The 22,822-nt window shown below is 38.1% G+C and overlaps 1 protein-coding gene across 1 annotated transcript in view; it reads left to right on the top strand.

The window, feature by feature from the left end:
* Positions 1-22,822, top strand: part of RNF144B (ring finger protein 144B) — a 94,992-nt gene that overhangs the window by 39,452 nt on the left and 32,718 nt on the right. Inside the window, exons 3-4 of the mRNA XM_027874427.1 lie at positions 6,303-6,407; positions 20,922-20,982. Coding sequence (XP_027730228.1) covers positions 6,303-6,407; positions 20,922-20,982 — 166 coding nt within the window. The remainder of the gene's footprint in view (positions 1-6,302; positions 6,408-20,921; positions 20,983-22,822) is intronic.

Raw genomic sequence — 22,822 nt, 5'->3', positions numbered from 1 at the left:
TATTATTATTATTTTTTGGTGAGGCAATTGAGATTAAGTGACTTGCCCACAAGTCACACAGCTAGTAAGTGTTATGTGTCTGAGGCTGGATTTGAACTCAAATCTTTCTCACTCCAAGTCTAGTACTTTATCCACGAAGCCATCTAATTGCATGATCTTCATTTTTTCTTTTTAAATGGTATTTTATTTTTTTAAATTACATATGAAGACAATTTTTGACATTAATTTTTAAAAATAATTTATTTAGTTTTCAACATTCACTTCTATAAGATTTTGAGTTTTAAATTTTCTCCACCCTCCCCAAGATGGTGTGTAATCTGATACAGGCTCTACTTATACATTCATATTAAGCATATTTTCACATTAGTCATGCTGTATAGAAGAATTAGAGCTAATGGGGTGGTACCACGAGAGAGAAGAAATAAAATAACAAAAGAAAAGGAGAGCAAATAGTATGTTCCCATCTGCATTCAGACTCCAAGGTTCTTTTTCTGGATATGGATAGCATTTTCCATCATGAGTTTGACATTATTATCATTATTATTATTATTTTGGTGAGGCAATTGAGATTAAGTGAGTTGCCCACAATCACATAGCTAGTAAGTGTTATGTGTCAGAGGCTACATTTGAACTCAGGTTCTCCTGTCTCCAGGGCCAGTGCTCTATCCACTGCGCCACCTAGCTGCCCCTTTGACATTAATTAAAAAAAAAAAATTGAGTTCCATATTTTCTCCCTCCCTCCCTTACCTCCCTCCTCCCTAAGATGGTAAACAAAATTTGATATAGGTTATATATGACAATCATGTCATACATTTCTCTGTTAGTCATGTTGTGAAAGAAGAAACAGACCAAAAGAAAAAAAAAACCATGAAAAAATAAAGTGAAAAAGTGAAAAAATAAAGTGGGTTTTTTTTAAAGCTAATCGTGAGCTTTATCAAAGAGCATTTAGCTATAATCTATATTCTGTATATATTTGGTATGTGTTCAGCAGGTACTGGAATTTGGGAGCAGAGAACCAACTGGTTTCAAATCTTGGCCTATCTGACCATGGGCAAGTCAATCAACCTTTCTGGGCCTCAGTTTCCTCATCTGAATAGATTGAATTAGATGATTTTTAAGGTCCTATAATCTGAGATGTTGAGGGAACTAAACCTCCTCCTCATGTAGCCTATAGCCAGAGGTTGAAAGGTAAAAATTAAAATTGAGAAACTCCCTAAAACACTATAATAGTCCCTTGAAGTATTTCTTGAGTGTTTTCTCTTCTTTTCTCCTACACACCCTCTCTTCAGTCAGATCCAGGACTGGAGAACTTCCCAAATTCAAGGTCATCTGAGTCACAATAGCCTACATAGAAACCAGATACTGCCAAATCAGTGGCAGGAGGATAGACTGGGGTCATGACAGGGATCATGGTGCTAGCGTGTGAGGTTGTAGCCAAAGGAATCCTGCTCCAGTGGGTGGTTTTTGTTTTTTTGTTTTTAAACTTCTTCTGTTCCTCTTATTTCTCTTTGCTACTTCTGCTTGTTTTGTCCTTGACCTTTGTTTCTTACTTCCTGGGCTACTGCTGCCTTCTTCCTGTTGTCTCACATTTTGTCCCCTTCTGGATAGTAGAGCTAATAGCAGAATCTCAGAACCAGTCAGTGCCTCCTTCTGGGACTCCCAAGTGAAGGCAGAGATAGAGTCCCCATGAGGGTCAGCCCACTTGGTGCTTTTAAAATGTTTATACTAAATATTCCATTCCCAAAAATATCAACTTGTAGAGTTGGAAGAACCTCTGAGTTTATCTAGTTTAATCCCATCTGAAACATGTGTCCTATCTACAATATACCTGATGGAAGGATGCAGTTCAATTCAGTGAGCATTTATTAGAGTCACTGTGTGCAAGGGGTCATTAATACCTCTAGTGATGAGCACTTCCCACCTCGCAAGATAGCTGACTCCCCTTTTGGAGGTTTTAGAGGTTAGGAAGTATTTCTTATTTCAAGCCAAGATCTGCCTCCTTGTAACTTCTAACTCTTGGACCTAGTTTTTACTGGATAGAATAAATCTAATCCCTCTTCTGTAGTATTTTGTTGTCGTTATTTAGTCGTTTTCAGTCATGTCTGATTCTATGATACCTTTGGGGGTTTTCTTGGCAAAGATACTGGAGTGGTTTGCCATTTCCTTCTCCAACTCATTTTACAGATGAGGAAACTGAAGCAAACAGGGTTAAGTGACTTGTCCAGGGTCACACAGCTAGGAAGTGTCTGAGGTTGGATTTGAACTTAGGTTTTCCTGACTTTAGACCTGTGAGTCTGTCCACTGTGCCACCTAGCTGCCTTCATTCCATGAAGATCAGTGAAAAACTCCCTCGTGGTCTTTATACTAGCTGAAAGTGAGGTTCTAAGTCACACTTGTTGCCTGTTCTTATGGCCAGCTCTCTTCTATGATTTTTGATTATTTCTTCTCAGGTACCTAGCTTTGCTTAATTTCCTCACCCTATTTTTAATCTGAATTTTACTCTATAGCCATAGAGGTCTCCAATTACTGCCCACTTTTTTCATCATTGTAATCTTTTATTTAATTTTTAAAAGTTGTTCCCTAAGTCCTCTCATCCTTCTCAGAAACCCTTACTAATAAGGTCAGACAACACACATAGTGGAGTGTATCCAGGAAGATCTACCCTGCCCCTTTTTTGGAAAACTAGTAAAATTACCAGGAGTTGGGCCTCTGGGGAGTAGATTGGCCTGATTTGAGGATTGGAGTGAGGGAAGGGGCATAGGGAGTGAAGTGAAGCCTGAAGAGGCAGCCACCAATCATGACAGTGGCACTCCTGACCCAAAGTTTGGGAGATAACAGAGTTAAAACATCCAGGACAGGGTCTCTGGTTCTGGCCTCAAATGCCTGACTTGACTGATCAAAACAAAGAAAGTAATGGACCTCTTAGGCCTACGGGTTTTGAGAATTTGATTTTACTCAGTTGAAAGGCGACATAACTAGTTCATAATTGGACAAGGGTTTGGTTATCTTGCTTAAACAAAATCAGAGCTAATGGTATTAATGTTTCTCTGAAAGTGAGTAGGACCCACCTGACCGTTTACAAATGGATCTGACAAATGCAGAGAGATAGCTTTCTGTATATGGCATGGCTTATAACATAGATAGTCTTTAATACTATGGTGAGGAGCAGGATTTAATTTCCCTGATAAATGGCCTGTTTATTCACAAAAAGCTTCCCACAGTAAGCTTTCCTTGGGTTGGAAGTATTTTGAGACTAATCCCAAAGAAAACACATTTCTTTTTCTCAGAATGGATTAGAGCTAGGATGTCCTGTTTATGGATTATGACCTAATTACCTGGGGGGGGGAATGGGTATCATTTATTTAACAATGTGGCAAGCATTTATGAAGTACCCACTGTATTCCAAATACTGTGCTAGGTACTGGGGACCCAAATATGAAAACAAAACAGTCTCTGCCATCAAGGAGCTCAACTATCACTCAGATTTTTTTTTTCCTCTTTACTAGGCAATGGGGTTAAGTGCCTTGCCCAGTGTCACACAGCTAGTAAGTGTTATGTGTCTGAGGCCAGATTTGAACTCTGGTCCTCCTGACTCCAGGGCTGGTGCTTTATCCACTTCACCACCTACCTGCCCCTAGACTTTTCTTAGGAGCTTAAAGGCAGATGTTAATTTTTAGATTGTTACCATGAAGCAAAAGAGTAAAATTTGAGTTGAAAGTCACCTCAGATTTTCCCATATCACAAATACAGCCTACTATCCCCAACAAGAAAGTCATTTGGCCCCAGCTTAAAGACTACTCATGATGGGGAACTCAGGGTCTACCAGGAAAACCATTTTACTTTTGAATATATTTTGTTATTGCTGTACTCAGTGGATCATTTCATGAGTACAGGGAGTGGTTTGTGAGGAAATTCCTTCTCCCTAGGGCTCTGAGAGATTAAGTGATTTGTCCTGTGTTGCAAAGCCAATGTGAAATGGAGGAGAGATTTCATGAACCTAGATGTTCCTGATGCTGAAGCACTGAACCCTGCTACCTTTCTAGTGTCTTGTTAAAGAAAAAATTATGTTGAGATGAAATCTGCCTCCCTGTAATTTCTACCTATTCATCCTTGTTCTACCCTGTGGCTAAATAGACAAGGAGGTAGACTGCTCTGGAGAAAAAAGAGAGAAAATAGATAGACAGTCCTAGGGCTGCACTGGGATTCATATTGGGTAAATCCTTTATGGGACAAGATGGACAAGAATTATAGAGACTGAGATGGATGACCACATTGTGATCTGCATTGGCAGAGAAGATAGCCATGCTTATCAAATCTGTAGTTGTTCGGTCTTTTTCAGTCACATTTGCCTCTTTGTGACCCCATTTGGAGTTTCTGGGCAAAGATAATGGAGTAGTTTGCTTCTCCAGCTCATTTTATAGATGAGAAAACTGAGGCAAAAGGGTTAAGTGACTTGCCCAGGGTCAGACAGCAGGTAAGTGTCTGAGGCAAGATTTGAACTCAGGAAGATTAGTCTTCCTAACTCCAGGCCTAGCCCTCTATCCACTGTGCTGTCTTGCTGCTTCATCAAATCTATAGATGCATTGAAATAATGAAGACTTAGGTTCTTCATTACTTGTTTGGAAAAATAATCAAATGGTGGGTTTGTTTTAGACACTTGTTGGTCAAAAGTAGGCAACTACTTTGGGAATGCTGACTTTTTTTTGTTTAAATTGCTTCCTTGAATTTCTTGTTTGATACTTGTTGGAAGGTGGGGAGAGTTAGTAGTCTTTGTAATATCAGGTTCCCCCTTCTACCATTTAAACAACACAGCTGAGGTCCAAGCTAAGCCTAGGTAAAATTGCAACATGACTGGCATCCTCCCATACTCTTTTTCCCTTCTCTGTTATAGTGCCCTACCACCCAGACAACCTGTACCCTCATGCTACCCAGTGTGGTAACTTACCTGGGCATGTCTTAGCTAGTGTCCCATGCCTCAAAATTACCCTACCTTCTTCCTCATGCTGCTCTTACCTTTATCTCAATAATACAGTTTTCATATCAAAAAAATTTCATATCTTCAGTTAACTGTCAAGAAAGAAAGCAGTTCTATAAACCAATTTAATCTGAGGTGTTAATGATTGATTATAGATTCATGGGTTATCTTCTCTGGGATATTTGAATGTAGTAGGCACTTAATAAGTGTTCTTTGAATTAAATTAAAAGAATGGTCTTAAGAGATGGCAGTATTCCAGTCTCAAGGATTGAACCTCCAAGAGTAAATTTCAGCTACCTATGTCAAGTGGATGGAAGAGAGATTTTTGGCCAAGTGTCCTTTTCTTTTTTTTTCCTAAAGTTTATTTCTTTCTTTCCTTTTTTTTTTAAGGCAATTGGGGGTAAGTGACTTGCCCAGGGTCACACAGCTAGTAAGTGTTAAGTGTTTGGTCTGAGGCCGCATTTGAACTCAAGTCCTCCTGACTTCAGGGCAGGTGCTCTATCCCCTGCACCAACTAGCTGCCCCTGAAGTGCCGTTTTCAATGCTTCTCAAATCACAATACTTACATGACTGCCAATTTTGCCTTTGTTTAAGGCTAACCTTCACTGAGCAGTGCAGTGTTCTTTGTTCTGGTTCTAGGCAACCCAAGCATGGAGAGGGCTGTTGGATAAACAGCTGAATTAGGAATATGTATAAGTGAAATAAGCATTTATAACACTTACTATGTGCCAGGCACTGTGCTAAGCACTTTATAATTATTAATCCAATTGATCCTCACAACAAACTTGGGAGGTAGGTGCTATTATTATCCCTTTTTTTTTTACAGTTGAGGAAACTGAGGCAAACCAAGGTTATGAGTCTTGCCCAGGATCAAACAGCTAGGAAGGGTCTGAGACTGTATTTGAACTCATGTCTTCCTAACTCCAGGCCTAGCTTTCTATTCACTGTGCCACCTAACTAAAGTGCAGAAGAGAGTTTTGTTGTTCCTTTTTTCCCATTAAAGTAAAGGAGAGGTCTTCCTTTACTTAGCCTAGGCTGCATGTGGACAAGATGTGTTAGCATATAAAGCTTTTACTAGTGGCCTTGAACAAACTTAATACCTTAAGGATGAAGTTATGAATAATTAATTGCTCTTTTATGCATTCTATCCAAAGTTGTCATTTCTAGTATTCATACTTGTAATCATTTGTTTTCTGAGGATTTGATCCCCAGGACTGCCAAGTAAGGAAACAGAGATGATTATAATGATGGTTTTCGTCAGCAACTTCTGTGCTCTTAGAATGCGTTATTTCAGTGGCTTGATTTTTTTTTTTCTGTCCATTTCTAGTGCCTGAAACAATACACACAGCTGGCAATTCGAGAAGGATGTGGGTCTCCCATCACTTGCCCTGACATGGTGTGCTTAAATCGTGGTAGCCTACAGGAATCAGAGGTATGGATAGACAAGGGCAATATTCCCTCTTTCTATGCTGTTATTCTTTACTTGGGCTTTCTGACCTCTAATTGCATAACAGTGAGCCTGCCTTCCAGGCAATCTAGAAAGAAACATTTATTTAAAAATATTTATTAAAACACTGGCTATCAGTGAATTATTCAGACTCTTACCATCTAATCATTGGCATTTCTTCCACATACCCTTCTTGGTGAAGGTATTTTCATTGCTAAAGATGCCCTAAGCCAGTGGTGTCAAACTCAAGTAGGAACAGATCCCTGTTGCCCCGTATTGACGTAGAAAATAACAAAATACATTCTCTCTGTTATATTTCTATTTATTTTGTTAACATTTCCCAGTTACATTTTAATCTGGTTGGGGCACACAGGGGTGTTTGACATTTGACCTAGACTGCTGTCAGTGCTAGTCAAATTTACTAAGTGAACATAGTGTAAGGGCTCTTTTTAAAAATGTGTTTAAATTCTAGAAGGCTAAATAATAATTGGTTTGGGGATAACTTATTTTTAAAGAGAAAGAAAACACATCTTAAGCATAACTTGAGACAATATTGAAGTAAAAGTAGTCATCCAAATGGAAATGATTGATTACAGAGAGAATAGGAGAGGAGTGAGAATCATTCAGCGTTCAATAAAATGGAAAATCACTTCTGTACCATCCCCAACACTAGGTGCCAGGGAACATATGAAGATGAGACATGGCTTCTAACCTCCAGGAGCTTACAGTCTATGAGGAGATATAGGATGTGCATATAAATGTCTAAAATCCAAATTCAAACTTTGATAATATAAATTAAGGGCACATGACTTGGTGGATAGAGGACTGGCCCTAGAGTCAGGAAGGACCTGGGTTAAAGTTTTGCTTAATAATAATGATAATAATAACTAACATTTATATAACTTTTAAGATTTGTAAAAGCACTCTACAAAGACCTCTCACTTGATCCTCACAAACCTGGGAGGTATATAATTTTATCCCCATTTTACAGATTAGGAAACTGAGGCAGACAGAAGTAAAGTAACTTGCCCAGAGTCACATGAAAATATATGAGACAGGATTCTCAAACTTACTATTTTAGGCAAGTTCTTTAACTTCCCAGTCCTCTAAGCCTAAGACACGGGTTATAGCATTAGTAGAAGGAGTTTCTATACCGTTAGTTCCTTACGCTGATGAAATTACTTTTGGGATTCTAAATTCATCCCCCCCGACCCCCCAGAAAAAGTACAAATGATTTTCAATAACTACAGATAAGGATGTGATCACTACCAGTTTGGAATAGAGGAATGATGTGCAGGTTTTTTAAATCTAGTCTTCTTTGATACAGTTTTTAATAGCTCTCTCTTGGGCTCTGCCTTTCTTCAACCCCATCTCCTTTATCAGTGACTTGCTTTTGGTTAGTCATTAATTGGTCTAGTCCAGGGCTTCTTAAACTTTTTTCATTCAGGACCCCCTTTTTGCCCCTTTTTGAGTTTCAGCAGCGTTTGTTGGCATTGCATGGCATGATGGTATTCGCACTGCGAAGTGTGAATATGCTTTGTGTCTAGAACCAAGGCTGAAGTGAAGTTGCACAGTGTAACATGGGCAAGTGCTGCCAGAAACACTTTGGATTCATTAAGTGTTTGATTTTTAATTAATTTTTAGTCCTTGATTGTTCAGAAACCTTTTACTGTTGCCAAATTTTTTTGTGACCCATATGGGATCACGACCTACAGTTTAAAAAAAATGCTGCAGTAGTCTATGATTAAGATCACATCTTAATCTTGAATACACTGATTGTGAATTGCAGGATAATGAATCTTAAACTAGAATGAATCTAAAAACTATCAGAGTACACAAGGAATCATTCTATAGGAGACACAATGACACAGATTGTCATTGGTTAAAGGTCCCTTTCTGTGCTCTGGGGAGAGGCAGGGAAGCCAGAACAACGCGATAAATGAATGATTGGCCAGCAGGAAGATCAAGATTACATTTAAACTCTAAATGTGTATATACCAGCTGCCTCATATAAACATACATCAAAGAAATGAGCAGGGAGGTCGTGGAGTAGAGGAAATAATTCTTATGAGCCTGTACTTGAGTATGCTTTACCCACCATGGGAAATTTCTGTTCTGTGCTATACAGACCACATGGGAGAAGTTTAGGGGAGAATGAAAGGAGTAAACAGAGGCTTGGAGGTAACTGATTTTAGAGAATAAATGAAATTATTTTAAATTTGTTTTTTTGAAAAATGGAAAATTATATATGCACACATACATTCATGTATTTGTGTGTCTATATAGAAATAAAATATCAAAAAGTAATTATTTAGTTTGGTTCAACAGACTAACTTTGGTGGCAGTACGGCATAGTAGAAGGAGTACACTGGCTCTTATATGAGAGGAGATGTAAGGGTCAAATCTTACCTCTGAGTCTCTTTGCCTAGGTTCCCTCATCTCTAAAATGAGAGAGTTGGATTAGATGGCTTCTAATTAGGGTCCTTTGCAGCTCTGGCTGTCTGATACTGAGTTATTAGAAGCAGAGAATGGAACTGAGTGAGAAAACATTTAGGCAACGGAGAAAATATCCTGGTCTGTGAGATATCATAATAAAGTTTAAAGTTTGATTAAGGAAGGAAATTATTATAACCTTTGTGTGCATTTGTTCTGAGAAGGCGCTGCTTTATAGCATGTAAAAGCTGTGTCCCAGTTAATAGGAAGAATGAATTCAATCTCCTGAAGTGGTCATATCATATTTGTACAATTTGAAGATATAATTATGTAAAGTATGGCAATTGGTTCCAACTCAATGGAAACATACAGTAAAAATTCAATTAATGTGACCACTTTAGGGGATTCATTATTCACACTAATCTGAGATCTAGTTATTCTCCAATATATATAGTATATAGTATTCTCCAATTTTATAGTTTTCCCAGGTAATTTCAGGATGGGATTTTAATCCTGATGTGAAAAATATGCCCATTTGTGATATCAACTTCATTTAATCTTAAATTATGCAATCCTCACATCCTAAGAATCTCTCCATCCATCTCACTGAAGGGGACCTATAACCATATGTTGAATAGCCAGATATTTGTATTAATATGTACACATAAGCCATATAAAACTGCCTTTGTTGAACAGAGCTATGACAGAGAATATTTTCCTCCTTTGCTCTGTAAAATTTTCTCTTTCACTCTCACAGTCTCTCTCCTTTGCATGCTACATAAATTCACATAATCAGACTAGGAAGGTAAAAATATATTTCTGAATTTTTAGATCTTTCCAGATATCAGTGTTTTAAGACTGTAGGTTCCAGAGAAAATCTGTTTGATCCAGTCCCTATATAAAGCAAGTTTACTTTAAGGTTGCATAAGATATACTTAATGGGCCTTAAAGCAGAATTTACAAAAATAAGATATGAGGAAAAGCTATAATCTTTCTCTAAGCTGGAGAAATTCAGTAAGACCTATTTCCCATTGGGTGAGCAGGGAGAGGCTCCAGGGTGTGCATTAATGGACCATTACCATACTCATTGGTTTTGTTATGGGCCTGACTGATGAAGGATATTAGCATATCATAAATGGAAGTTCCGAAATGTCCTGCTGGTATTTCTATTACAATATATTATAGCTCTTCTGTATGTTCTCTTTGAAAATGCAATGGTTTTTTTTATGTGTTTAAATATAGTAGTTCTCTCTCTGTAATAGTTGCCATGGGATACAAAAAAACAGGGAACTAATCCTCTTTCCTCTTAATGGTTTTACCAAGAAACTCTAGCCTACACATTGGCTTGGCTCCATACTCCTACTTCCCTCCTGCCTCAGACTGTGTGTGCCCTCTTGCTCTCTCTGAGAGGGTCCAGCTGTGATTTTGAGACTTGTCTTTCAGTTATTGAAGCAGCTACTTGGAGAAGAGTTCAATGTCTACTTCACATGGTAGTTGTTGTTGTTCAATTGTTTCGGTTGTGTCCAACTCTTTGTGACCCCATTTGGAATTTTCCTGGCAAAGATACTGAAGTAAGTGGTGTGCCATTTCCTTCTCCAGCTCATTTTTACAGATGAGAAAACTGAGGCAAACAGGGTTAAGTGATTTGCCCAGGGTCACACAGCTAATAAGTATCTGAGGCTGAACTTGAACTCAGGTCTTCCTGACTCCAGGCCCAGCATTGTACCTACTGCACCATCTAGCTGCCCCATTTAAATGGGAAACAATAGAAAAAGGCATTATTCATTTTAAGGCAGATCATGGGAGAAAGACTTCTACAGAAAACCTTACCCAACCTCTCTTAATTCTAGTACCTCTCCTCTGTCAATTATTTCCTATCTTGTATTTAGTTTGCTCTGTGTGTGTATTTTTATTTATATATTATACATGTATAATTTATATTATATAATTTATAATATATTATATAGTTTATAATAGATTTACATATACATATTTATAATTGCATATATATATATTATATATATATATACATGTATTGCATATTGGCTCCCTTATTAGATTGTAAACTCCTTGAGGTCAGGGACTGTCTTTTGCCTCTTTTGTATCCCTGGCACTTAGCACAGTGCTTAGCACATTGTAGGCACTTAATAAATGTTGATTGATTGATTGGAATTTATTCTGATAGAACCTGTTTAGGAGCAGGACAAAGTAAGGAAGGAACTTCTGGACTGTTCCTATCACTGTCATCTCTAGCTTTGGCCTTTTGTGTCTATCTTTAGTCCTTTTCTAGCATGTGCATCTGAGCATAATTTATGTTCAATCTACCCAACACACAAGCCTGGTGTTTGTTGTTGGTTTTTTGTGTTTTGTTTTGTTTTTTTTTCATAATGGAAGATATGGCTCACTTTTCTCTTTTTGATCTTCTTGTAGCTAAGTGCCTGATGTGAAGTTATACCTTAGGGGGGAAAAGATTATGATTAATTTTAAGCTATGTAGTTATAATAATTGAGGAAACTGAGTACCATTTACTTTCTAGGATGAGGCTAAACTTTTTGGTTGGACAGTAGAAAATTTGGGTGCTGAGCAGGAAGGCCTTTTGAATAGTTCCCTGCCACGGTGCAGCCTGAGCAATTTAACCTCTCTTATTGCTAGCTTGAGATCATCAAGGGTAGAGGAAAAGGAGGAACCAGCAGCTTACCACCACTTCTCCCCATCCAGAAGGCACTGCTACATTCTTACCGTGCCCTGCTAGGGCCATCATGAGTAAGAGGAGAAGGAATGAGAGGAAGGCCTACTGGAATCACTAACACATCTATGGTTAGTCATTATTCCTTGCTCAGGGAGTGGGTCAAAGCTGCTATTTCCACACTGCAAGTATCTAAATTATCCAGGACATTTTTTAAATTCTAGGAATATCAAGACAAAAAGGAAATAGTCTTTGCCCTTTTAACCTCCTAACCATGGGTGTCCCCAAAGGCCCTGTCTGAGGCCCTCTTCTCTCTATTACTTTGTTTGATAGTCTCATCAGCTCCCATGCATTTACACCTCTATGAAGATAACTCTCAGATCTATTTGTCTAGCCCTAATCCACCTCCTGACTTCCAAACTTGCATCTCTAATGTCTATTGGACATTTCTAACTGGATACTGTAGACATATTAAATTCAACATTTCCAAAACTCTCCCTTCTTCCCAATTTCCCTATTTCTTTTGACCACCGTCCTCCTAGTCACTCAGGCTCAAAAACTAGGTGTTATCCTTCATTCCCCACTGTCTCTCATCCTCCATATTCAATCAGTTGCTAAGTCCTGTCATTTCTGCCTTTGTAACATCTTGTATGTGACCCCTTTTTCCTTCTGGCACTCCCACCCCCCAAGGCAAGCGCTCATCATCTCATGCCTGGACTGTTGCAGTAGCCTGCTAGTGGGTCTACCTGCTACAAGTCTCTCCCCACTCCAGTCAGCCTTTCACTCAGCTGTCAACTTGATCCTCCTTAATTGCAAGCCTGACCATGTCACCCCCCCTATTCAGTAAACTCCAGTGGCTCCTCCTTACCTCCATTATCATCTGTTAAGATAAGATCACCTGTTTGGCTTTTAAAGCCCCTTATAACATAGCTCTTTTCTGCCTTTCCAGTTCTCTTACATCTTACTCTCCTCCATGAAATCTAATCCAATGTCACTGACCTCTTTTAATATACACAACACTCCATCTTCGGGCTCTAGGAATTTTCATTGGCTATTCCTCATGCCTCCTCTTTTCCTGCTCTTGACTTCCTTCAAGTCCCAGATAAAGTCCCATTTTCTGTAAGAAGCCTTTCCCAGTTCTTTTAATCTTAGTGTCTTCCCTCTGAGATCATCTTCAGTTGACCCTGTTTATTTATAATTGTTTGTATGTTGTCTCCCCCATTAGACTATGAGCTCCTTGAAGAGAGGGACTGTTTTTTTGCTCTTTTTATTCTCAGTGTTTAGTATAGTGCCTGGCACATAGTAGGTGCTTAATAAATGCTTATTGATTTGACATGCATTCTGTTGAAGTAGTACAGCGTTCACATACATAAATAATACAAAATAATTTCCAAAGAGTAAGTGCTAATAATTAGAGGGGATTAGATAAGGTGTTAGGTAAGAGGTGGCACCTGGAAGTGCTTAAATGAAGCTAGAGATTCCAAGAGTCAGAGGTCAAGAGGGAGTAAATATATGCAGACATTCGGGGCCATTTGTTTCAAGACAGGGAAACAGGAAATGGAATATAATACGTGGGAGGAATAGCTAGCAGATAAGTTTGGCTAGAGTGTGTAAAGGAAAGTAGCATGGAACGAGACTGGAAAGGTAGGAAGAAAACAGTATTCCAGACTGACTGTGACATAGCATATTTGAAGAGGAGTAGGATGAGAGAAGGTTGGATAAGAAAGTTTAGGAATGTCTTGAATTCCAGGCTCAGTAGTTGATACTTATTTGGTACGTAATAAGAAAGAGCCTCAGGTTTTTGAGTAGAAAAATGATGTTTGTGTTTAGAATGGTATCTTGGGATTGGAGAAATGATAGGCTAAAGCCAGGAGGCTATATAACAACTTAGGTGGGAACAGAAGTGTTGAAATGTTGAACTAAGCTGACTGTAGTGGTTATGGAAAGGAAGGAGATGTAGATATTGCAGAAGTAAAAATAACAGGCATGGTCAATTAATTGGGTATGCTGGGTAAAGAAGAGTGAGGGGTCAAAGATTCTGGACCCATTTGACTGGTAGCAGAAAAATAAGGAAAGAAATTAGAAGGAGAGGCAAGTTTGGGATAGGGGCCATGATGAGTTGGAGCTATTGGCAGATCATCTGGGAGACATCCAGCAGGCAGCTAGAAATGTGGGGTTGAGGTCTGGAGAGAGTCTAGGGATGGGGATGGAGATTCGGGAGACATCTATGTAGAGGTAGTTATTGAAACCACAGGAGTGAATCTGATCACCAAAGGATAAAATGTAGATCAAAGAGGGCCTAAAGCAGATCCTTGAGGGAGACTCTCATTTAAGGAACAGAAGAAAGATGAAAAGCCCACAAAAGGGGATTGGTCAAAGTAGGAAGGAGTGGTCCATAATGTCAAATACTACAAAAAGGTTAAGGATGGGACAAAAGGCCTTTAACATTTAATAGTAAGGAGGTCATTAGTGACCTCCTTCATTATAGTAGTAGGAACAGAAGCTAGAATTCGAGGGCTTTAGGAGTGACCGGCAAGTGAATGCAAATACTCTTTATAGGAATTTTGTATTGGAAGTTAATGGATATGAATTGTGGACAGTCTCTGTTTAGAACATACCAAAGATTTCAGCCCTGATGTTCTCCTGTTATGTGTCTGAAACCATCTGTCTCTCAAGGAACCCTTTTATATGTCTTAGTGTTTGTAAGGGAATACTTTAGAGAAGGTGTCCAGGTAGTCTTGGGCCAGCAGGAGAGTGAAAATCCTCCAAAATAGGAAGGTTAGCATCAGCATCAGAGGCTGAATGGAAAGTAGCACAGATTTCGGTCAAGCGAGTGAACGTTCAGTTAAGGTCCATTGGAGTCAACAGAGAGGCATTTGGAGAGAATAGCAGAAGCTTCCCACTGTGAATATTTTTCCATCTTTAATAGAGTGTGGTCTGATAAGATTATAACTATTTGTAATTTCCTTAGCAGCAGAGAAAACTGTCTCTTATTGCATTCAGGTCCTGTATTCCCATGTTTACCATTGCTTCCTCTTCTTTCTGGGCTTTGTTAGTAGAACTTGGACTTCTAATCCATGTCTCTTGAAAATAATTGGCACTTTGGAGCAAGCCCGTTTTTATTCCCAGTTAATCCTCTCAATGTTGTTGGAATGGCTCTTCCAACTTTGTCACTGACAGAGAACCCCATATAAGACTGCAATCAAGAATAGAATTTAGGGTTTCCTTTCTCCTAGTCCACCAATGCTGTCAATTAAGTCATGCCCACCTTTCTATTATGTAGTTTCATGACTGCAATTGTTAAGGATCACATAAATGAAAGAAAACATTTTTTTCAGAAATTAACTATAACTCATACAAGTTCAACTGAAGGCCAAGACTAGGTATTATGTTTTCCCCATGTTCTATCTGTTTGGGCCTAGGCAGGAACTAAACTGGAAACATCTCAAGGGCAGGATTTTTTTTTTAATAACCTCTTTTGAATCTCTTATAACTTAATCAGCAAATATTTATTGAGTGCCTACTATGGGCCAAGCAGTGTGCTAGGGCCTGGGGAGACAGACAAAAATGAAATAATCTCTGCCTTCAAAGATCTTAATATTCTTTGAAATAAGAGATAAAATGACAATATTTATAAAGTGCTTTATATATATAAATGCTAGCTATCATGTTTAGCTATCGAACTCTTCATCACCATTTTGCCTTTTGACTCGGGAAGAGAGAGTGAGGCTGATGACTTTGTGCAACCCTGCCTCACTTAAATTCAATTCACAGACAAGTCAAGACATTACCCCATGATGTCATTTGTCCTCTTTGAAAACAAAGGACAAGGACAAACAACAGTTTCATGGAAAGGGAAAGTGAAGATGAAGATGATAGGTAGAATTGGTCTTTGGTCAGGAATACCTCAATGCCTGCCTTCATTTGGGTGGAGATAAGAAGCTGTTTTACTAGAATACAATTCAATAAACCACATTATTAAGGTGTAGTTTGTACACTATACCTTCTAGTTTTATTGATACCTTTTTGTTTTCACATCTTATTCATTTATAAAATCTATTCCTCCCCAATGTAATAAAGATTAAAAAAAAGAAAAAAAAAGACAATTTAGTAAGACCAACCTACATATCAAGCACACTGGACAGCACATAGCAATATTCCAAACTCATAGTTCCCCACTGCTGCAATGAGGTGAGGATAGTATATTTTTTTCAACTTTAGGGCCAAATTTAGTCATTACAATTACATACTGTTCAGTTTTCTTACAGTCTTTTTTGTTCATTGTGTCTATTTTCCCCGATGCCCATTGCTTCACTTTGCATCAGTTCACGTGTTTATGTGTTTCTCAGAATTCACATTTATTGGTTCTACCAATGTGTTAATATTCCATTGCATATTTCATGTGCTATGATTTGCTTAGCTATTTCCCAGTTAATGGGCACCTATGGTATTTTATTTCTAGTTCTTTGATGCTGCAAGAAGGGTTGCTATAAATCTTATGTTATAGATGAGACCTTTCTGTCTTGGTCTTTGATTTCCTTGTTGTGGTTTAGTCATCTCAGTTGTGTCTGACTCTTCATGACCTCATTTGGGGTTTTCTTGGCAAGGATACTGGAGTGGTTTGCCATTTACTTCAGGGTTAAGTGACTTGCCCAGGGCCACACAGCTAGTAAGTGTCTGAGGCCAGATTTGAACTCAGGAAGATAAGTTTCCCTGACTCCAAGCCTGGTACTCTATGCACTGTCCCACTTAGCTGCCCTCAGCCTCATTAGGATATGTGGGTAGCAGTGCTAGGTTGAAGGATTTGTCAGTTTATCATGTTTGTTAAGTATAGTTCCTGACTTCTTTACAGAATGGTTTGATATATCTGCAGCTCATCAAAATACTAGTCTTCTTGCTGCCTCTCTAGCATAGATTATTAAAAACATCTGTTGTCATCTTTGCCAGTTTTTTAGGTATGAGATAGAGTTATTTTCATTTGCATCTCCTTTATTATTAGTAATGGAGAAAACATTTTTCATACAGTTGTTAATAGTTTGCAGTTATTCCTTTGAGAACTATTTGGTAATATTCTTATCAACCTTTAAATGACTCTTGGTTTTACATCTTCATGTTAATTCTCTATATATCTTGGCTCTCAGGCCCTTATCCCAAGGTCATTATAAAAGAATATCCCTCCCGAATCTACCCCTCCTAACTTGAAGATGATAAGAGGGAACCCAAACAAAATGTAGAGCTAGTTGCTACATGAGATTACAGCCTTTGGTCACCAGTAATATGGGCTTCCATAATGAGTTTATCTGTTTTCTTTCTATTTCTGGTAATAATTATTTGTTTCTACTGTTGTGACTTGAGGGCACATCGATTGCTCTGTAGTTTGGTAGTGTCATTCTCTCATTAGCATTTCCCTCTTTCTGTTCTTCCTGGTAACTTTATTCCCCTTGTCATCCATGCATATCATGTGTCTTTCTTGTGACATAAAAATAGTAAGTGACATTGAAATTATGCTAGGAGTCTTCTTGTATTATTTGAAATGTATAAAAATCATTAGGACAAAGCTCCCCAGATATTATTTAACAGAATACTTTTCAGGTTTTAGGTCATTTATTCCTTGGGGTCAGTGAAACCCTGGTAATATTATTCCCATTCTATGTAGTAGGAAGGTTCAAGTGTCAAATGGCTTTGCCTTAGACTTCACAGTGAATCAAAGTTCAACCTTCTCTCTGTCCTTTTTCCTTTTTCCCTCAAGCCCTCATTGTTTCCATTAGGCAACTTGGCTTCCTGGCAAGTGAAAGGAAATGAAAGAAAGCGGGCCTTGGGAAATGTTCTCTTGAATTCAGCAAGCATGCATTGTTCATTCAGTCATTTTTCTGTTATGTCTGACTCTCTGTGACCTCATTTGGGGTTTTCTTGGCAGGGATATTGGAGTGGTTTGCCACTTCTTTCTCCCACTAATTTTATAGATGAGGAAACTAAGACAGACAGGGTTAAGTGACTTGTCCAAGGTGACACAGCTAGTAAGTGTGTGAGGCCAGATTTGAACTCAGAAAGATGAGTCTTCCTGATTCCAAGCCCAGCACTGTATTCATTGCACCACCTAACTGCCCCATAAAGCATTCATTACGCACCTCTTATATGTCACGAACAGATACCACTGCAGTGTGTAGTTTCTGGGTGCTGCTCCTGCACAGTTCTAATAATCACTTGGAGCAACTCCTCCCTCAAGAGTTTCATTTGTCACCAGGCCATGGGCTCATGGGATTATAGACTTAGAGAGGAGCATAACCTTAGAGGCCATTGTTTTATAGACAAAGATATGGAGGCCCAAAGAGATTATTAAATGACTTACACAGGGTCACATTGCTAGTAAGTGTTTGAAATCAGGTCTTTCTGAATCCAAGTCCCATGCCCTATGCATTATACCACCTATACTGCCTTAATCTGCCTTATTCTCTTGTCCTCCACCTTTCTTCTTTTATATCATTATCTTTTTAAAAAATCTATTTTATTTTTAATTTACGGAATAAAACAAGCATTTCCTCAACAGTTTAACAAATGTTATGTACAAGTTGCTCTTATTTTTAAATATAGAATAAAGTTGTCATGTAAATTTTTTTTTCCTTTCTTCCCCCTGCCTTAGAGATGGCTACCATTAGACACAAGTGTGTGTGTATGTAAAATTATTCTAGACATACTTCTTTTTATCATTTCTTTCTCTTTTATATGATTATCAAACATTTGAAGGACCTACCCTCGTGGGGACACTACACTAAGAGTTATAGGGAATTTTAAAAAGTTTTCTTTTTTTTTTTTAAAGTTCTACCATTAAACACTACATTTTAGTTTGGGGAGATATAGCATATGAAAAATATAAACCTCAATCTAAGTCTTTGGAATATCTGTTACAATGAGTCTTTTGAAAAACTTTCTTTGTTATTTGTAGAATTCAACAACTATAGCAACAAGTGTACATATGCATGTGTGTATGTAAACATACCTATATATACATAAACACAACCACACATATATACATGTACACATATACATATATATACCCACAGAGCATTTCTCAACCAAATAAAATTGCTTAGAAGTAAAAGCTTTTATTCCCAAACTCTGTTCCTGGTTTAATTTTTTTTCTGTTGGGAATAGGAGATATCCAGAATTGCTTGGGCTTTTTGGTTCTTCATACACTCTAGTTGACAGTTTAATTTTTTATCCAGATGGCCAATTTGATTTAGGTCCTGCTTTAGGACTAGATTCTTTCATTTGTCACTCTTTATTGCATTGACTCAGAATACACCTAGATGCCTCTTTTCCTCTTCCACACCTCCTTTACTGTACATTTTTGTCTCATCATTAGTTGTAGTAAAGTGCAGCAATCTATGGATATAAAAATAAAATAAAAAAATGGAAGCTTGAAGATTTCTATTGACTAAGCTAAGAATGTAACTTGTATGGGCTTGCTCTTATTTTGGAGTTTGGTTATGAAATCCTTCTTTTTCAAATTATAAATCTTTTAAGTAGCACTGATACATTTAAATCTTGATGTCAGAGGAATCTTATTTTTCAAGACTGTAAGACTAAGAAGCTATTCTAGTGAGCACCTTTGAAAGGCAATTGTACAATTAACATCAGCAATCTTAAAAGATATTTGGCTACATAGAAATAATTATTATAAGCAAAGACTGTAACTCACATCCTCATCTGAGAGGGAAAAGGCAACTTTACCACAAGAAGGCTGCAAGTTGGGATTTCATTTTTTGCTAATATAGCATATGACTTTATGTGATAGCCAAGACCTCAGACTCTGTGTGTGAAGAAAGGGGTCAGGAGACCTAGGGTTTTTTTTTTTTCTAATCAGACTAGGACATTTCTTTCTTATTTTTTAAATATAATGTTATTCTGAATTTGATAAACATAAACAAATGTGAACATTTCCATATACAAATTTGTTCTATATACAAAATAGAATGTATGTGAAACTCTTCATCTCTATTACAAAAGTTTGCCTTTAAAAAGAAATAAGGTATGTAAGTTCAACACTGTAGTTTCAAAGCTCTCTCGCTTGTCTATGTCTTTCTGAACTTTTTCCTGTTCTCTTCTGAATATTTAAAAAAAATGCTTCAACAATCCTCTTTTTTTTTTTATTGTATCCCTATTATTATCTCTTTGGTTAGGTGGTGCAGTGGACAGAGAGCCAGGCCTGGAATCAGGAAGACTTGGGTTCATCATACCCAGGCTCAGACACTTACTAGCTGTGTGACCCTGGGCAAGTCATTGAACCCTGTTTGTCTCATTTTTCTCATCTGCAAAATGAACTGGAGAAGGAAATGGCAAGCCACTCCAGTGTCTTTGCCAAGAAAACCCTAAATGGGCTCCCAAAGAGTTCAACATGACTGAAAGAATTGAATGACCATCACTTGTTCTTCCCCTCATTCAAAATAAAAAAACAAAAACAAAAACAAAAAACTTTCCTTGTTAACAAAAAAGTGTATTTAAGCAAATTATGTCCAAAAATGTATGCCCCATTCTGTACCTGGAGTCTATAACTGCTTTGTCAAGAGAAAAGTAGCACACACTATGGTTGGTCATAAAATTGATCAGAATTCTTCAGTAGGAGAGTTTCTCCAATATCTCTAATCTAATTGATGTAAGTTGCTTTGTAATCTAAAAAGTGAGGTACATAATCTTTTAAAAAGCCAGGAAACCATTGTATCTAGAAAATGTTGAAAGAACAAGATTTCTTGCTCCAAAGGAGTATACACTTAGCAATGTGGTAAACAGAACATGGGATGGAGGACTTCATGAGAACTGGGGTCAAGTACTGGCTCAGTCATTAATTCCCCATGTGAACTTAGACATGTAATCAACCTCTCTCTGGGTCTGGATTTTCGTACTTGGGAAATAAGAAGATTGGACTAGGTGATTTCTTGGTCCTTTCTGGCTTGGCGATTCTGTAGTGCCCTCTATCAGAGGATGACTTGTTTGTTCAGTTATGTCCAATTCTTCATGACTCCATTTGGGGTTTTCTTGGCAAAGATACTAGTGTGTTTTGCCATTTCCTTCTCTAGCTCATTTTACAGATAAAGAAAGTGAGGCAACCAAGAGTTTAAGGGAGTTGCCCATGGTCACACAACTAATAAGTGTCTGAGGTCAGATTTGAATTCAAGTCTTCCTGACTCCAGGCCCAGAGCTCTATCCAATACACCACCTAGCTGCAAGAATGACTTGTATAGGAGGACATAAAAGCAATGAAAGGCATTAAGATTTGTGTTTAGGTGGTACAGAAAACTCATCAAGGAGAGAACTTTAGAGCATAGTAACAAACACAATTCCATGCAGTGCTGGAAATCTCACCTTTCTGTTTTTGGTTTCAGATTGCCTGCTTGGTATCAGTGGATCAATTTCAGCTCTACCAACGGTTGAAGTTCGAAAGAGGTAGGACCCTGTCTTGCCCAGTTACCATCTTTAAAACTAACATACTTTTCAAACCCCATTAACTCACGTAGAGACCTGGGTTAGCTGTGTACTTTCAGCAAAATAGTAAGGGTACTCTGAAAGGCAAAAAGTGTTACTCCACTATAAATGTTATAAACTCTCTTCTCCAGTCAAAAAGAATGGCCAGTCTAGAGCAAATGAATCTTTTCCTTGCTTTGGCAGGGGTTTTAGTTCTTTTACTTGGAATCCTTATTAGATGGTGAGCTCCTTAAGAGCAGGGACTCTCTTTTGTCTTTCTGTAGCACAGTGCCTGGCACACAGTGAGCACTTAATAAGGGTTTATTGACTCACTGACTTTACCTGGTCCATGGAAGGATTTCTGGATGGTTTACAAGAACAAGGAACATGACACTTCTTTTCTGAACTGATTTTACCACCTGATATCCTAGTTTTTTCAGATGGGTTCAAAATATTCATGTATAAAAAGGTCATCATTTTTATTCATGTTTATTTGTATCATAAGGACTAAATTCATTTCAAAGAATATTTAAGTATTTATTATGTTTAAGGTATAGTGTTAGCCTCTTGAGATACAGAAGTGAAAATTATCTTTTTTTTGAGAAATTTATCATTTAACAAAGAGGATAGGATAGAAGATAAAATGTGATAAGAAAAATAGAGATCTAGATAAAGTATGATGAGGTAGATGGATGGATTTCAGCTGGGTGTTGTGGGGAGGAAGGGGAAGATAGTTCAGGGAAGATTTCATTGAGGGATGGCTTTGATTTAGGTCTTGAAGGATTTGAGGAGGTATGGGGCCTGCATACCCTCCACCAATTCATGGACGTGAAAGAAGGCATGACAAGGTCAGGAGTACTGCTGGACTTCTGGCTATGTCTCACAGCAATGAGCGCTTGGAAGAGTATAGCCTCAGAGCTACATATTTAATCTTTATTGGGGCTTTTCCCTTTTCTTTTTTAAAACAAGCTTTTGTTTGACTTGATTTCTTTCAGACTCTGGGCCAGTGATGATTTGCATAGCTATTCTAATTATAGTGCCCATCCACCAACGTGGGGATGCATTCTTATTTCCCTTGGCATCTAATTGCTCATACCCAACTACTGTAACAAAATGTAACTGTGGACTGATGTCTGTGACTGACGTGATCTAAACTCTAAGAAGAATTCTCATTCTGTTGTCTAATAGGCTTTTTTTGTATGTAGTCCTACTGAGCCAATCCAGTGAACTCTTAATCGATTGGCATGGTTAGGGAATATGGTGCCCCAAAGGGGATTGGCTTAGAATCATCCTGGGCTTCATGGTTAGTGGAACAAACATTCATTTTGGAGTCAGAGGCAGAACCGGGACCTAAATACTGGCTCTGATACTTATTACTAATCTAACCTTGAACAAGTCTTGACCTTTCTGGGCCTCAGCACTCCCATCTGTCATGAAGGCTTTGTACTAGGTATTTTAAGAGTTCCTTTCCAGCTCCTGATAAGTCAACCAGCATTTATTAAGCACTTCCTAGGGAAGGGAGGGGAACAAACATTTATTAAGTGCCTACTTAGTACAGTGTAAATGCTTTACAGATATCTAATTTGAACCTTACAGCAACCCTATGAAACAGATATTATTATCCCCATTTTGCAGTTGAGGCAAATAGGCTAAGTAACTTTCCTGAGTCACACAGCGAGTAAGTACCCAAGTTTGGATTTGCACTCTGGTCTTCCTAGCACTTTGTCATCTGTATCAACCTTGCTGCCTTCTAGGGACCAGATACTATGCTAAGTGCATAGGTATCCTATGTCTTGCTACTTTTTGAAAAAATTTATTTATT

The sequence above is a fragment of the Vombatus ursinus genome, unplaced genomic scaffold, assembly GCF_900497805.2.
Source record: "Vombatus ursinus unplaced genomic scaffold, bare-nosed wombat genome assembly UNPS02000577.1, whole genome shotgun sequence".
In the NCBI taxonomy this organism is placed as follows: domain Eukaryota; kingdom Metazoa; phylum Chordata; class Mammalia; order Diprotodontia; family Vombatidae; genus Vombatus; species Vombatus ursinus.
Note: the sequence above shows the minus strand (reverse complement) of the source record. Positions and strands in the feature narration are given on the sequence as shown.